The sequence below is a fragment of the Rhinoraja longicauda genome, chromosome 1, assembly GCF_053455715.1.
Source record: "Rhinoraja longicauda isolate Sanriku21f chromosome 1, sRhiLon1.1, whole genome shotgun sequence".
NCBI classification, from domain to species: Eukaryota; Metazoa; Chordata; class Chondrichthyes; order Rajiformes; family Arhynchobatidae; genus Rhinoraja; species Rhinoraja longicauda.
Genome location: NC_135953.1, coordinates 106385940 through 106402563, shown reverse-complemented (window position 1 = coordinate 106402563; position 16624 = coordinate 106385940). Strand labels below are relative to the sequence as shown.

At 41.7% G+C, this 16624-nt stretch overlaps 1 protein-coding gene across 1 annotated transcript; it reads left to right on the top strand.

Moving 5' to 3' along the window:
- The first annotated feature begins 1489 nt into the window (after positions 1-1489).
- On the top strand, positions 1490-4608 carry nkx6.1 (NK6 homeobox 1). The gene is made up of 3 exons (XM_078411729.1): positions 1490-2099; positions 2755-2927; positions 4366-4608. Exons 1-3 carry the CDS (start codon positions 1490-1492, stop codon positions 4606-4608), a joined length of 1026 nt encoding a protein of 341 aa, XP_078267855.1.
- The last annotated feature ends 12016 nt before the right edge of the window (positions 4609-16624 follow it).

Sequence of the window (16624 nt, the reverse complement as noted above, 5' to 3'; positions counted from 1 at the left end):
TCGATAAATGATCTCCTGTACTGAACTGGCGACGTTCCTCGGGTGAGTTGGGAGGTGGCTGGGGGGTGGGCTGGGATATGAATATATTCAGTTCATTTTCACAATTTGTGCTTCACAGCCAGGGAATAATGATAATATCGACATAGATTTCACATGGCATTAGGAGCAGTTAATCACAGTAGCATTTACGCTGCCTTTTGTAATTCTGGAAGCTCCATCGCTAACGGTAACGGGTAGGAAGGCGACTTCACTGTTGTCATTCTGGACACACAGCTGTCACAAAGGAGAAAAATTAAGTATTGACAATTCTCTATAAACGACTGCTTCTGACTAAACTGGCTTTGGGAGGGAAAAGTCAATCTAAGCATATATTACCATTGCATTAATTCACGGCTGATTTTATGCATCAAATTTAATTTCATTTCGAAAAATCAGTAGAAATAATGATAAATAAAAATGGATGATTTAAACGAACCAAGGGTTAATTCAAAGCAGATGTGTTGACTTCAGTAATTATGTTAAAATAAACTTTACAGATTATTTGACCTTATCAGAAGCATTTACCAATGACGGGTTGGACCCTGACACGCGTTCGGCATCTGTCGCCAGTGTGTGTGTTTTGCTGCATTTACCTTTTGTTTAATTAAAATAATCTAATTCGCATATCCCCTGGAAAAGCGCATGTTACCCAATGATCAATCTTAACGCAAACACCGTTAGTCGGCTTTTGAGGGGATATCTCACGTCAATACAATTCTTATAAAAAGTTCAATCCTTGGATTAGTTTAACAACCAAGTCAGATGTTTTGGCAGATGGTTTTTTTTTTCTTTCTCTCTCTCCAAGGTTTAAATAAAGGCTCTCTTGGACTTTGGACCTTTGGTAAAATGCTATTGTAGTTTGAAACCTTGATTCCGCTTGTGGATGGCACTTGAATAGGCAAATATATGCAAATATATGCATTGTCCGTCAGCCAATTGGGTGAGGGTGACTGGGCCAGTGTTTGTTGCGTCACGGCGATCTGGACCAATCGGCCGAGGCGAGTCTTGCTTCGCCCCGTCCACTTTGATTGACCGCCGGAAAGTTTCTTTGCACTTTCTCTGCAGACAGCGCGGCCAGAAAGCGCCTCAAGTGATGAGAACCTTTTATTGCCTCATGCTGGGGCGGCAAGGCGACAGCTCAATAAGTCTTTAGAGCCCGTCGTTTTGAAAAACAAAATCTAAAATCATGCATCCAAAATTCTCAGGGCAAGACATAATTCAACACTAGTTGCCGTTGCTTTGATAATTCTGTTGACCTTTTTGTTTTTGAACAAAACACAAATATTTACCCCCCTTCCAGGTATAAAACAGGATCAGAGGAAAAGCAATCTGGACATTTTGTTTGGAGGACTGAGCGGAATAGAAGTGAAGAAAATCTGCCGTTGTTCTCCTCTCTTGCCTTTTCATTTTCTTGTGAGAAGTTGGGACTGAATCTGACCACTTTTCGGTAATGTTAGCCGTTGGGCAGATGGACGGGAGCCGGCAGAGCGCGTTCGTGCTCAGCAGCCCGCCGTTAGCGGCCCTGCACTCAATGACTGAGATGAAGAATCCCTTGTACCCTTACTCCATGCAGCCCGGAGCTGGGACGGGGGCCGGGGTTTCCTCCACTTCATCCTCCCCGAGTCCGCCAGGTATTATCAGTGCAGCTGCTACCGCGGCGGCGGCGGCGGCGGCGGCGGCGGGGTTCAAGTGCACGTCCAGCCTGCCCGCTTTCATGACACAGCAACTGGCCTCCGCCACTCCTCACGGCATCAACGACATCCTGAACCGTCCGCTGATGCTAATGGGCGGGGGAATTGGAGGAGGAGGCATCGGTGGCTGCGGCGGCGGAGGAGGAGGGGTCGCTTCTACCTTGCTCTCGGGAATCCCGCGATTTAACACCAGCCTGAGTCCCCCGCCACCCGGTATGTACTTCAGCCCGGCGGCAGCGGCAGCGGCGGCGGCAGCCGTGGCCCGTTACCCTAAACCACTGGCTGACTTGCCAGGTAGGACGCCCATCTTCTGGCCTGGAGTAATGCAAAGTCCGCCGTGGAGGGAAGCCAGGCTGGGATGCTCACCCCGTAAGTATTCTCTTTTCTGCTCCCCTCTCTATTGCAGTCATCTAGAAAACATTAATATTATTAGACAACTTGACGATCATTTCTCAATGATTTCGTTCTAATTTGCATTCCGTTCATTCTAATGAGCAGTTTTGCAAACAACAACGTTTTTTTTCCAATTAATTTCCCATTGAAATCAAACTTTATATCCCAGTTATATTTCTGTTAATTTAACAGACACGTTACCTGGTCGAACTAATAGCTTTTTTAGATTAGATAAAATCCCGTTGCGAAGCATATAATTAATGTCTTGTCAAATTAAAACTGCCTAAACATATTTATTGCCTCAAACATACCATTAAGCTATTCGATAGAATAAAAAAAACTGTCCTTGTCAAGTCAAGTCAAGTCAATTTTATTTGTATAGCACACTTGTGTCTCCTTGTAAAGAATGTTGTACCCAAAAGAAGTGTTGTGTTGTCTAATCGCCACTTTTTAATCAGAAACATGTTTGTGTTTCTATTTTGGCATTATTGCATATGCAAACATATCACATTTGAGGTCAACCACTATACATTTGCATGAGGTGGCTGCAATCATTTTAATTGTATTTTACCGATAACTAGCGAGTAAATAATGCAGCTTCTTTAACATTTCCAGTGCTATCTAATTTCAGATCAGGGCGCCATGCTGATTGACAAAGACGGAAAAAGGAAACATACCAGGCCCACATTCTCTGGGCAACAAATTTTTGCATTGGAAAAAACTTTTGAACAAACTAAATATTTAGCAGGGCCTGAAAGGGCGAGATTGGCGTATTCACTAGGAATGACGGAGAGTCAAGTCAAGGTAAGATTGTTTTAACAAACCTTAAATGGTGCTCCTGTACCGGATTAAAATACAGTAAAGTTTAAGAAATCTCTAACTGACGCGTCAAAACGTTTCTTTTAATGAGAAATGAAATGCTTTATAAAAGTCTCGGCACTCTAATAGATTAGGAAAATATACACTTAAAATATGGAAATTAAAACATATATTTAAGCGCTCATTACATTCCGATGTACGAGATGATATGGACGGGTTTTTTGTTTCAAATACCAAATGGCCATTCATCGGACTGTTTAAAAAAACATAGATATATCTTCATTTAGTATCTATTGGCCCATAACAAATTGTTTTTTTAAATTATAGCAAAACCAGCAGGCTATATATACTCTGTCACTTTCGCTCAGTTTAGACATATAATTTTGCCAGTTGTTTCTGGAATGTGCAGAGTTTTATTCCTTGTGGCAAATGATTTCGTTTCTTTTTCATGCCAGCCGCATCGGCATCAAAAGCCTGCTTTGTAAACGCGCAGCTGCTTTTATTCAAGATCATTTGTTTGCGAACTTGAAGCGGAATCGTTTCTGTATTTTTGCTCCCAAAAATTGCCACTTACATACATATTTTTGAGAAAGAGTTTGCATCACACCAGCATTTAAACTAAAGTCAGTGACAGCATTACTAAACGCGTGCATATTGAAAACGGCCGTGCGTTTCTGATGTTACAAATTCTAACCCATCCCCCTGTTAAAGACTTGGCAAATTCCTCTGCGTGGTTTATCGCTGCGATATAAATTATTATTTTAAGGCATATATAGCGAAATAAGATGAAACGGTGCGGTGTTTAATTTTCCTCCCACTAACTACACACAGATTGTGGCAGATAGTTCCTCCAAAGAGGCTGAGAATTAAGGGCGACTCAAAATCACTCATAAATACAATTACTAAAGATGTCATATTTATATATGCAGCTACATGATTAAATCTACACTAAAACATGTAAACTCTGCAAAGTGGGTGTTGAATTAATGCGATGGCGCTTCTGCGAGAGGAGGAGGAGGGGGGCGTTTGTGTGTTTAGCAACACACAAGTGACAGGATAAATTCGAAAACCATGCAACGCCGGGCAGCTTGAGGCTGCAAGATACTTCATCTGGCTTCTACCTCCCGTTTCTCAAATTACACCCGAGTAAATTTAGCCCTCGTCGTTCCCTGCAGATGTCAAAATTGCCGATCTTAATCTTAGAATGTAAGCAAAAGTGGTAAATATTTCTGACAGGGGTTGTGTTACTTACTGGAGGCGCCCGCTTTCCCTGCCGGCTGCTTTCAATGAGCAAGGCGTGAACGCGAATAATGGTGGGTGATTTTTTCAAAAAAAGTTTTATTTTATTATATATAAAACCAACTCAACCATGCATTCCTTTAATCGCTGACTACCCGGGGAACCGGTCTTCTTTCGCATTCAGGTTTGGTTCCAGAACAGACGGACAAAGTGGAGAAAGAAGCACGCGGCAGAGATGGCCACGGCCAAGAAGAAGCAGGACTCGGAGACTGAGAGATTAAAAGGCACCTCGGAGAACGACGACGAGGACGATGAATACAACAAGCCACTGGATCCCAATTCCGACGATGAAAAGATCTCCCAGTTGCTAAAGAAACACAAACCCACCACTTTGCACATCCACACGAGTGAAAACGAGAGCTCATAAGAGGCGGCGGACTTTATAATTCTTGATTCCACCGAATTTAGCACTAAACCCTCTTTCTCTCTCTCACTTTCTCTCCCCCCTTTCTCTCTCCCTCCCGCTCTCTCTCCCCCTCCCTCCCCGTCCTCACCCCTCTCCCTCTCTATCTACACCACCCTCTCTGTACATTTTCAGAGATGTATATATTTTTATATCCTATATAAGTTATGGGAAGATCTGTTAGAAGCCTCAGCACTAATTCCCATGGCTCTACTCATAAGGACAGGGCGCGTTTGATCTCCAACGGGCATTCTGGTTGGCGGAACGTTTTTATACCGAGATAGGTGTATAGTAATATATTCAGGTGAGAGACTGGGGCGGCCAGTTGTGGGGTGGAGAGGGGAAGTACTCGGGGCTCCACGACTTGTAAATAACTCATGTATTAAATATCGAACAGAAGAAAATAACTGTGAATATTTATGTGTAAAATACATTTTGTATAAGGAAATATTGGTTTAAATTAGCGCTTAATTTTTAATGTATAGATTTCGTTTCGATTTTCGTGTTTGGAATCTTGTGAAGTCTGAATGCAAGTGTTTTCAGGATTTGTGTTTGTGGATTAAAAAAAAAAGTAAGATATTTTTAATTCGTTAGCGTTTAATAAATATTATAATTCGAATAAGTTAACGTTCCGGCAGCTTTCGGGGAGTCTCTTTACAATTGGAGCTTTGTGGGTTTTTTGCCTTGCAGGGGGGTATTAGCACTTGCTCCGTAGCCGATTTATCTCCTTGGAGTTGTAGTATACTCCAACTGCACGCTCACAGCTGGCCAGCAACCTCTGGCACTTTTAACAATCGCTTTACCAACCAACGGTGCTGATATCGCGACGATTTGCCTCCGTGTTCCCTCCGTAGGACGTGAAATTTGGATACTTTTTTAAAAAAAGGTGTAATTCCACATCGAAGGGCACTAAATTTACAACGGAATCCATCCTACGATTGATTACCCAGGGATCTCAAATCAGTCACCAAATAATAGTTAATGAAATCACACCTTTTGTACTGAATTTAAGTGTCATTAGGAGATTTGGCTGATGGAACTCGTCTGGTATTTCTAGGGATTAGAAATTCAAGTGCTGAACCTTAACAACAAAGTATGGTGTGGTGGTGGGGGGTATTAACATTTTGAGCGGTTCCTTTCTGGTTAAGTAAGCATATTATTCAGTCTGGGCACTCCACGCTTGATTGCGCTGGATTTATATAATTCGGGCAGCTGGATAAAGAGGCACTTTCGGTTTAATTCGGAAATTCAAATATTTAAGTGAAAGTTTGCGGGGAAAAATAACATCTGCTCTAGATTTGAAGGAATCCGCCGAATTAAACCGGAAAGCTGTTCAGTGTAACGAAGCGGCATCAAGAGTGATTAGGGGGGAATTGGACAGTGTCATTTACCGCCATCACGGGGACATCTTCTTTAAGGATATCGCCTTTACTTTGCCACAGTAAACTGATCAATTACCATGAGAACTAACAGGACTTTTGTACTCAGGCCGTGAGTTGAAATGGCGTGTAGCTTTAATGGGAATATCGAAGGCAATTGCAGACACCCATTCATGACACCGCGGGCCTCGGAGAACAAAAATACTGTTTGCGTGGAGAACTCTTGTACCAATTACATGGTGAATTAAAACCGACCGGCGTTTGTTTTTTAAAGGTGGATGGGAACTTGGTTTTAATGTATCTGTACAGACAGGGAAGCAAATTAACAAAGCTTGTAAATCTCAATTGGTGTTCAGGTCAGCGTTTAATACGGCGAAGGAAGTATGTTGCTTCCATCATCTCGAAGTCTAGCCAAAACGATCCAGTCTACTTTGACATTTAATTGCTTTATTGCATTGTCTTTTTTTAAAAGTACGATATTGGTTGCTACAAAGGGGGGAAAACCTAAACGAAAACAGCATAGAATCTCAAGGGAGGGGCGGATATCACATGGTGGGTCAGAGGACAACAGCTGGCGCAGGTAGAAACCATCCCAGATTCCCAGGACTGCAAGACTCGCGGCAGTAATTCTTGATAAAGAGACCCGTTCCAGAGATGCAGTTGAATCTTTTTTTCTCAATTAGATCGGCGGGGAAAGAACATCCAGCACACGTACGAAATAAATGTCCGCGAGACACCCCAACCACTGTAGGATAACGCGGATAACACGTAGAAAGAAAGAACTGCAGATGCTGGTTTACAAAACAAAAATACATAACGTGTTTGAGTAACTCAGCGTGTCTGACCCGCTGGGATACTGCGCCCGCACTTTGTGTCTTTTTCTTTTTAGTGGGATAACAAGCCATAATAACAACAGATTGATGTAAACAGTGAAAGTAAGCTGTGTCAGTATGTTATCCCCCAGATGTACCGACTCTCACAAATTTCACCTGCAGAAATCAACAATAATTTGTTACAAAGCAAACGTCAATCAGAGGATGATTGAAACCTGTGGTGTAACCAATTTCCTTCTGCGCCCCTGTGCAAATTTGATCTCGATTTACCTGGGCGCCTAGACATTTATAGAGCAATGATTAGTTGGTAGCAGTCTATCTGTTCTATGTGAAAAAATGTAACAATTATTTTGGCTGCTCCTGTGTTGTAAAGTTCTACTTAATTTCGCGCCGCTGCTTTAGATGGATTTCAGTTAATGGTGTGATATTATCGGTTCTCTGCCGGGATGTTCGAAGGAATATCTGAAGAAGGGTCCCGATCCTAAACGTTACCTAGCCACGTCCCCCAGAGATGCTGCCTGTCTCACTGAGTTTTTTTTATTAGTAAATCAACACCTGCAATTCCCGGTATCTTTAAGAAATGTCTTTTTCGATTGCTGTTTCGGATTAATTCTCAACTGAAAGCGAGAGGCACCAGTTTTTTTTCCTGCGAGGGAATAATAATCACTATTTCTGGGGACGTCGTTATGTTTTAGCATTTAGATGTAAAGAATGTTAAGAACGAATTTAGTTTTATAAGTGGCTAAAATAGCCTCAAAGCCAAATATCACGCCCTGACTTGCTTATTTGGTTTCCAGTTGCTTTTGATTTTTGTTTTAACAGTTGGGCAGATAGAAAATTCTGAAGTCGTTCAGTATTTCCTATTTTAGGTCACTTAATTTGTACACAATGAAATGAAGGCATTAATAATTGATTTACTAGCAAAGTCCTTCGCGTGATGTCACCACGCGGGCAACACAATGTATCGAACTATCTCTGACGTAACTTCAAAACGTCCTATTTTAATAAGCGATGGTTTGCAAGATACTTTTGATTTTCCAACTCTGCTGGCGGAATGGAAGGAGGGGAATATAAGAGCGTGAAGTCAGGACTGTTAGTGTAAACAGAATGGATGAAACACTCAGCTGAGAAAGTGCTTTTCCATGTAAGATTGAAGCAAAATATTGTGCAATATGTTACAAAGATTGTTGATTTAGGATTTGCTTAAATGCACAATCGGCTTATGTCAGGAAAACAATTATGTTTATATATATAAATATATATATATATAATGTATATGTGTATATATATATATATACATATATATATATATATATATACATATACATTATATATATATACATTATATATATATATATATATATATATATATATATATATATATAATAAAACAAATCTTGTATGAACATCGTTAAGACTTTAAAAAAAATCCCAGCGCCTCTCTCCGTCGTGCAACAAGTCTCTTTAAGGGCAGTCCGCATTCTTGTGAGTGTGATTTCTGTCTTGTGAGCAGCGTTTTGCCAGGGTTCGCGGACTCAGGAGACACGGATATTTCACAAAGGGCCAGACAATTTCCCATTGAGTTCCACACCACCGCCATTCACTGCATTGAAGGAGAGATCAGATACCACCAGAGGATGCTATTTGTTATTGATGTTCCAGGGGCTTTAAAACCCTGCTTTGCAGGCGGTGACTGCACAAGTCGACAGCTTTGTATTGATTAAGATGAAGGTCCGGATTGGTTCGATCGTTTCCCAATAACCATGTTCATTACATGCTAATTTGGTTCAAAAGGCAAGAGTTCGTGTGTGGTCTTATGCTGAGCACAGCAAAGACTAATAAAACAATCTGTTTCCACAAAACGTGCAGCTCGGCAACAGTGAAAGACATTAAACACAAAACCACGGGACGGTTCCTGAATGATCTGACCCTCGAGAACAAACAAAAATAAAAATCAGTTCACCAGTGAAATTAGCGACGGATTCTCTCAGGAAATAAAATTGGTTCAAAATCGCAGATTCTTTAGTAGCTAACATTGTTCAATCGAATATTCAGAATTTATTTCATATTTGCCGCTAACATAAGAATATAAAATATTGACGTTAATCCGAACGTCCTTCAACCTTTTCACAATATCTCGATCCCATTTCTTTCTACAAAAGGAACAAAAAAACCCTCACTAACGCTGTTTTTTCGGTTACGTTTTCCTGTACTTCTCAACCTGATTTCTCGGGCACTTGAAAGATTCTAGAGTTTAACGGGTCCCTTGCGTTTGAATCAGTCCCTAGTTTGTAAAATGCCACAGAGAAGTTTTGCAGTTTTCAGGGACAGAACAAAGCGTAGAACGCCACTCCTTCCTCGGTGAATTCTCTCGCAATTTATGGACAGGTCGACAAACTACACTGAATGAAGTCTAATTTGGTTTCTTTCCTCACTTAAGCTAAATTTAAACGCAGAACTGCACTATTGCGATTGGCATCTATTACTTTGATTTATTGTTCCATGTGAGTTTGCATTAATGAGCCTCCGGTGATAACAGCTCCGGTGAAGACTCGGTAAACAGCTCTGACCAGTGGCAACGCTCAGAAGGAATCACGGAGAGCTGTTGAAGATCTCTTGAACTGAGATAAAATAAACTTGGTGCAAAACACGACCCAGACAGCTACCGGTCTTTTACGTTGGTTGACGGGAAGTGGACGCCAGTGACAAGTCCTGCATGTGCAGCTCATCCTCACTGCCGCACGAACTATGGAGCCCGAAAGCAATTTCAAAGGGCAGCTAACAGTCAAAGCACATTGGTTCGTTCATCTGGAGTCAGGAACAGGTCAGATAAACATAGACCATTTCCTTCCTTTTAGTACATTAAAGAACGAGATTTGATTAAAAAAACAAACCAAAAACACAATTTCAACGATATTTTATTGCTACTGGCATACATTCCCCATTTATTTAATTATCTGAATTTGAATTTCCCAGCGGCCTTGGTGGGATTTGAACTCATGTTTCTAGATCAATAGTTCAGTAATTTAACCACCGTGTGTAATACCTCTAAGGCAAAAATAATACCAGAGTTTAAAATTTAAATTAGTGTTAAGTAAATTTATCAATTATATTTGAAAGAGCTTCCTCGTTTAATGACTGATGTTCTGATCTGCAATATATTTGTAGATATTAAATATATAAACAAATGCAGCAACAAAAGGATTAAATTAAAATAATGTTGCATGATAATATTCCCCCACGATTTAGAATTTGAAAGTGATACAGATAAAATAGGCACAGAAACATCCAATGACAAATTTGCTTGAATTAGAGAAAGCTTTCTTAAACGAAATGATTGTATATAAAAAGACAAGCAGCTCTGGTTGAATACAGGACATGATAAGAAGTTGATTTAAACAGCAGAGTATCCTTGAGAAATTCAAAGGTGGAAAGGGGGCCGGGTGAGAGTATGAATTGGAGATTCATTGGATTTGATGAATGGATGCTGTTGTTCATAATCTAGATTAAAACTATGACTACCAGGGCTAAATTTAAAGTTATTAGTTTGCCCATGATATCAAGGTACAAAGGTCAGTTGAGATAAAGAAGGAAGTAAAATATTCCCAGAAGGAGCAAAACCAATTCTGCAACAGTTTTGCGACCAGTTGAGAGAACACAATTGCACATTAAATTTAAATGTAAAACAAAGCTAGTTGTTTATAAAAGGCTGCATGAGTTTGCAATCAATGAGGCAAATGAACAAGAAGATTAGAAAGGGAGATTGTGTTGGTGGTTAGTTGATTATTTTCACAGGTTGGATAATCCGGCAAAGCAATTAAAAACAACTGTGGAATGAAGTCCAGTAAAGAGAGAAATTGCATTCATGTCATCCTTCACACAACCACACAACAGTCCCATCGGCCTTTAGCCATTGAAGTGCTTTGTGTGGTCGTGTAGTCATGGTTGGAGTCATGGAGTGCTATCATGAGAACAGTGAGGTTCAACAAACAGCAACATAATGACCCAATCATCTTTGATTAGTAATGTTGTTTGAGGGAAAGATATTCACCTAGGCAGGGAACCAGGGAGAACACAAAATGCTGAAGTAACTCAGCGGGACAGACAGCATCACTGGAGAGAAGGAATGGGTGACGTTTCGGGTCGAGACCTTTCTTAGAACACCCCAACTTAAATAGTGCCATATGATCCTTTATGGGTGATGAATGGGTGATGAAGTGCAAAACACAAAGTGCTTCAATAACTCAGTGGGTCAGACAGCACCTGTGGAGGGAATGGATGGGTGAGTTTTTGGGTTAGGACCCTTCTTCAGACTGAAGAAGGGCCCTGACCCAAAACGACACCTGTCCATTCCTTCCACAGATGCTGCTTGACTCACTTTTATTCCAGCACTTTGTTTTTTGCTCAAGATTCCAGCATCTGCAGTTCCTTGTGTATCTATGGCCGATGTTGGTTGAATGTTTCTTTTGAAAAAATGCATCACTGGCATTCCAGTATTTCTTCACCACTGCAGTGAAGCATCAGCCTATGTTATGCCATGGATTAGAACCCACATCACAGGGTTTGAGGTTACACCCCATTAACCAGAAGAAATGGATATAATTTTCCAGAGACCACAAGAAATTTACAATACATTGGTCAGAACACAACATTTCTAATGGGAAAAGCTCACATGACCGTGAGTGCAAAACAGGATAATTGCAGATGTCACTACAATATGAAAGGATCCACATAGAACATTCTTATTCATTTATATCAGATATTTGATAACTTAGACAAAAGTAAGTAAAATAGTTCTATTAAATCAGAACATGGAGCTATAGATTAGAAATGATACTAGTTTAAAATAAATTTATCAATGATATCAGAATGAGCTTCTTTATTTAAATAAGAGCTAATGTTTTTGATAAAACCTGCTAGGAGAAAAATAGGGGCAGAACCTTTAGGATATTAAAGATACAATTGAATGCAACAATGGAAGATCTAAAGTAATAAAAGAATGATGCATAAAGTCATATCCGGGTTCTTGATATTTTAATGTCATTTTTATCTTCATAAATAAAGGGTAAAATGGAGTGAGAAAGAGAGAGAACATCCAAATATATTTAGCTTCCATTTATCAGCTCAGAACCAATTTCCGCAACAGAACCTCCAATTGCATTTATATTGGGCCCTTTACACAAACATGTTCAAGGTTGCTTCACAATAGCAATAGGCACCAAGATCAGGAGGGAGAGATTAGAAGTGACTGCAATTCTAGCTAAAGAAAATGAATAGGATTTTAAAGATGAAGGAAGAGATGGAGAGGCTGAATGATTTAGGGACAGAGTTCTGGAGAGAGGCATTTGAAACTCTCTATAACAGTTTTGCACAAGGTTTCAATCTTCAACAGACCACTGATGTTATCAGCATATGGTTAGACACATATTCTGAGATAGAATAAAATATATTATCCCCAATTTTATCATTGCAATAATAGCAATACTATCAAAATTGATGGTAACTTTAGGATTTCTGTGTGCAAATACCTTAAGCTAGATAACCCAAAGTCATTGCTGGTGAATGTGCTCACCAACAAATGTTGAGCTGTTTGCAACCTTCTCCATAGAATCATAACTAATCAAAAAACACAAAGGGCTGGAGTAACTCAGTGGGTCAGGCAGCATCTCTGGAAGACATGGATTGCTGACATTTCAGATCGAGACCATTCTTCAGACTGAAGAGTCACCTAGTCCTGTCTTCCAGATGCTGTATAACCCGCTAAGTTACTCCAGCACTTTGTGGGTTTTTTCTCTTTAAACCAGCATCTGCAGTTCCTTGTGCCCACAACAAGACATCACATTTACTAACACAAATTTAAATTAGGTACAAGCTAATCATACCATAACATATCTTAAAGTTGTGCTTTGAACCATGATATTTAAATCGCTTTTAATAGTATGTTAAATTATAATTAAAATATAAATAAATATTATTCAATTGCAATTAAATCATTAATATATTATACCTTCGCAAATTGGACTAAAAAAATAATTTTACAATTGTACATTTCAATTGTTTCATGTTAGGATTTCAAATTGAAATAATTATGGTATTCCAACTTCCAATTTAATTGCACATATATTTTGCAATCTTTATTTAACACTATGAAATATTTTTAAAAGTTGATTAAAAAAATTCATATTGATTCCTCTTTTGTAGTGAAAGAGATTATTTAATTTAATTGTCTGTTCAGGCAGCTTGATGGCTTCACAGCTGACAGATACCAAGGATCCCAATAAACTGACCAGTAACAGGTGCCTGTGTCAGTGAAAGGAAACCTCTTGCATGGAGTATGATGGAATTCTTTGAGAAGTTTTCTTTAAGGTTAATAACGAGTGGCTTGCTTCAACATAGAACACAAACTACCCAATGCACAGCCCAGACACATCACGGGCATCTCCATTCAAAGGAAGGAAAGCAATAACAGCCGGACGATCGTAAATGTTATCTACTATAAATCCACTGACTCCCACAGCTATCTGGACTACACTTCTTCCCACCCTGTCTCCTGCAAAAAGTCTATCCCCTAAGTCTATCCCCTAGTTGATCCTCAGCATTCCAGCAAAATCTTTGCAATGGAGTTTCAATTTACAGTTTCAAGCATTGAGGGGTAGCACAGAGGTGCGGTGGTATAGTTGCTACCTAACAGCGCCAGACATCTGGGTTCCACCCTGACTGCGGGTGCTGTATGTACGGAGTTTGCACATTTTCCCTGTGACCACGTGGGTTTACTCTGGGCACTCCAATTTCTTCCCACATTCCAAAGACGTGCAGGAGTGTAGGTTCATATCATATATATACAGCCGGAAACAGGCCTTTTCGGCCCACCAAGTCCGTGCCGCCCAGCGATCCCCGTACATTAACACTATCCTACACCCACTAGGGACAATTTTTACATTTTACCCAGCCAATTAAGTGCTGGAGTAACTCAGCGGGTCAGGCAGCCTCTCTGGAGAAAAAGGATGAGTTGCGTTTCGGGCTGGGGCCCTTCTTCACACATTTTGGGACCCTTTTTCTTCAGAGAAGCTGCATAAACCAGCATCCGCGGTTCTTTGTTTCTAGATAGTGTGAACAGGTGATTGTTGGTCGGTGGGCTGAATAGTCTGTTTCCATGCTGTAACTATAAACTATAAACTAAACTAAACTAAACTAACCATTTTGTATTTTTTGACAGATCTTTTGGCCCAGAAATTCAGCCTTTGCTACCCGAGATAAAATTGGTGTCAGTACATTCTGTTGATGAATGGTATCCATGTCAGTTTCATGGATGTAAGTGACGTAATTTGTGTTGGCAAGACAGAAAATGCTGAAGTAACTCAGCGGGTCAGGCAGCATCTCTGGAGAAACTGGGTAGGTGATGTTTCAGGTTGGGGCCCTTCTCCAGTCTGAAGAAGTGTCCTGACTGGAAATATCATGTTCTCCAGAGATGCTGCTTGAACCACTCATTTGCTCCAGCATTTTATGTCTTGCCTTGGTAAACCAGCATCTGCAGTTCCTTTTTTCATCATTTGTGACCTTTCACATACATATCGGAGGGAGTTACACATAAATGTGTTTGTTATCAAATTAATGAATTATCACTGACATATAAGGAGGAAAATGCACAATTTTTATTAACATTTTAAATGTTATGCAGTGTTAAACAAATATTGGGACTTGCATGATCAAATCAGAAAGTGAAATATTAATACGTTTGTGCTTCAATAATGTAAATTGTTTGATGCCCAATTGGAATTGTAGAACAGCTTGGCATCAATTGGAGCGGTCATTTCTATTTTAATAACTGGATATTGAGGTGGCAGAGAAAAGGGATTGGAGAGCTCAGGCAATGGTGAAGACTTTGGCTTTGTCTAAACTATGAGCAAAAACATAATATATCACTGCAGCAGTGGTTATCTCATTGATGTCTTCTGCAACAGACTCCTCAATAGAGTTGTAGGCATTCATTTAAGAATAAAAAACAAGTAGGCCTATATCTTTCTGCTGGGTTTTCCAGCACAAGGCCCACACTATTCGATACAGCAATAGCATAATTTCACCATTGATTAACCTCACTACTCTGTACCCAACATACGAGTTCGCAATGCATGTATGGAAGTGCGTAATCCAAATTTTCAACATCCGCTATGGCTTTTGAAGGATTCAATCACATTTAATGATCAATTTTATCTCACAGTTCATTCCCAAGACAAAATATATATGCATTGGGACTGAATTTCTGGACTTGATCTTAATACTTTTGGCTCAAGTTGAATTCTTTTTATAGACACAACAATAAACAGAAGAGAATATTCCCAAACCATCAAAAATAAGTACATAAAAGTGAACCTATTTAAGTTGAATAATGAACATATCAAGGTGTAGTATTAGGGTTTATAATGAGCTTTTGCAATCATGTTCTTTAAAAAAATAAAAAAATACTGGACCAAGTGGATCAATTGGGCCCATCCCTCGTAGAGGGGGAACAGGGAAGGGGAGAGGGTGTCGTCACTGAGTGAGCCCTGGACTCAAAGCATCTCCTGTATTGGTGTAGCACCCTCAACCCCCCCCCCACTCAATCCCCCTTATCCCCCCTCCTCCCCCCACGGACTCACTCCATCCCCCCTACCCCACCCCCACTTGTCCCTCCCCTGCCCCCACCCCCCAGCCCTGCCTCCACCTGCATTCCCCGCACCCCACCCCTATTCCCCCTCCCCCTCTCCTGACCCCCACCTCCCTCCCCTCCCCCACCCCCACTCTCCTCTCCTCCCCACCCCCACTCTCTCCTGCCCCCCCACTGTCCCCTTCACCCCCACCCCCACTGTTCCCCCCCACCCTCACTGTTCCCCCACCCTCACTGCCCCCCCTCTCCCACCCCCCTCCTACCCCCTCCCCCACTCTCCCCTCCCCCTCCCCACTCTCCCGACCCTCTCCCCCCACCCCCACTCTCCCCGACCCCCACTCTCCCCCTCCTCCCCCCTCCCCCACTCTCCCCCTCCCCCCACCCCCACTCTCCCTCTCCCACCCCCACTCCTCCCCTACCCCCCACCCTCCCCTTATCCCCACCCTCCCCTCCACCCACTCGACCGCCATGCCCACTCCCCTCCGTGGAGCCGTTGGCTGCGAAAGGCACTTACCAGTGGCTCGTGCATTCAACGCTGACTACCGACGTGTGAGTCTCTGCCGGGCGGGGCCAGGCGAGAGGCGAGGGGAGAGGGAGCGACTGAGCGCGGGCGGGCGGCGGCGCTGCCGGCGGCCATCTTGTTTTTGCGAGTGAGGAGCAAATGAAGTGGAACGTGGAGCATTGTGACGTCAGACGCTGAGGAGTTTCAGGAAATGGGTTAGAAAGTGAATTCTTAAACTTCACTTTACCGTTTTGGCTGTGCGCAGCACCAAAGTTATAATGTGCACAAACACACATACACATGGTCAGAGAGTTTTAGTAATATACTAGACCAAGTGGGCCCGTTGGGCCCGTCCCCGTAGGGTTTCTATTGTAACCTGGGGAAATTGCTTTTTTCGTTAAAATAAATTGTCTGTTAAAAAAAAACAAAAACAATCTCAGTGGGGGGGGGGGGGGGGGGGGGGGGGGGGGGGGGGGGGGGGGGGTGGGGTCGTGGCGAGGGGGGAATGGGGTGGGGGGAATGGGGTGGGGGAGGGGAACGGGGAGAGGAGCCACTGACACCATCTTTCCAGCGGCCATCTTCTTTCTCCTTCACTCCAAAATTCTTAAGGGTTTGGACAGGC

What these genes read in the sequence shown, in the direction of transcription:
- nkx6.1 (XM_078411729.1), top strand. Translation starts at nt 1,490, where the DNA reads ATGTTAGCCGTTGGGCAGATGGACGGGAGCCGGCAGAGCGCGTTCGTG. An exon ending in CAGGCTGGGATGCTCACCCC is followed by an intron (nt 2,100 to 2,754) that starts GTAAGTATTCTC and finishes ATCTAATTTCAG; the next exon opens with ATCAGGGCGCCATGCTGATT. An exon ending in TGACGGAGAGTCAAGTCAAG is followed by an intron (nt 2,928 to 4,365) that starts GTAAGATTGTTT and finishes TTTCGCATTCAG; the next exon opens with GTTTGGTTCCAGAACAGACG.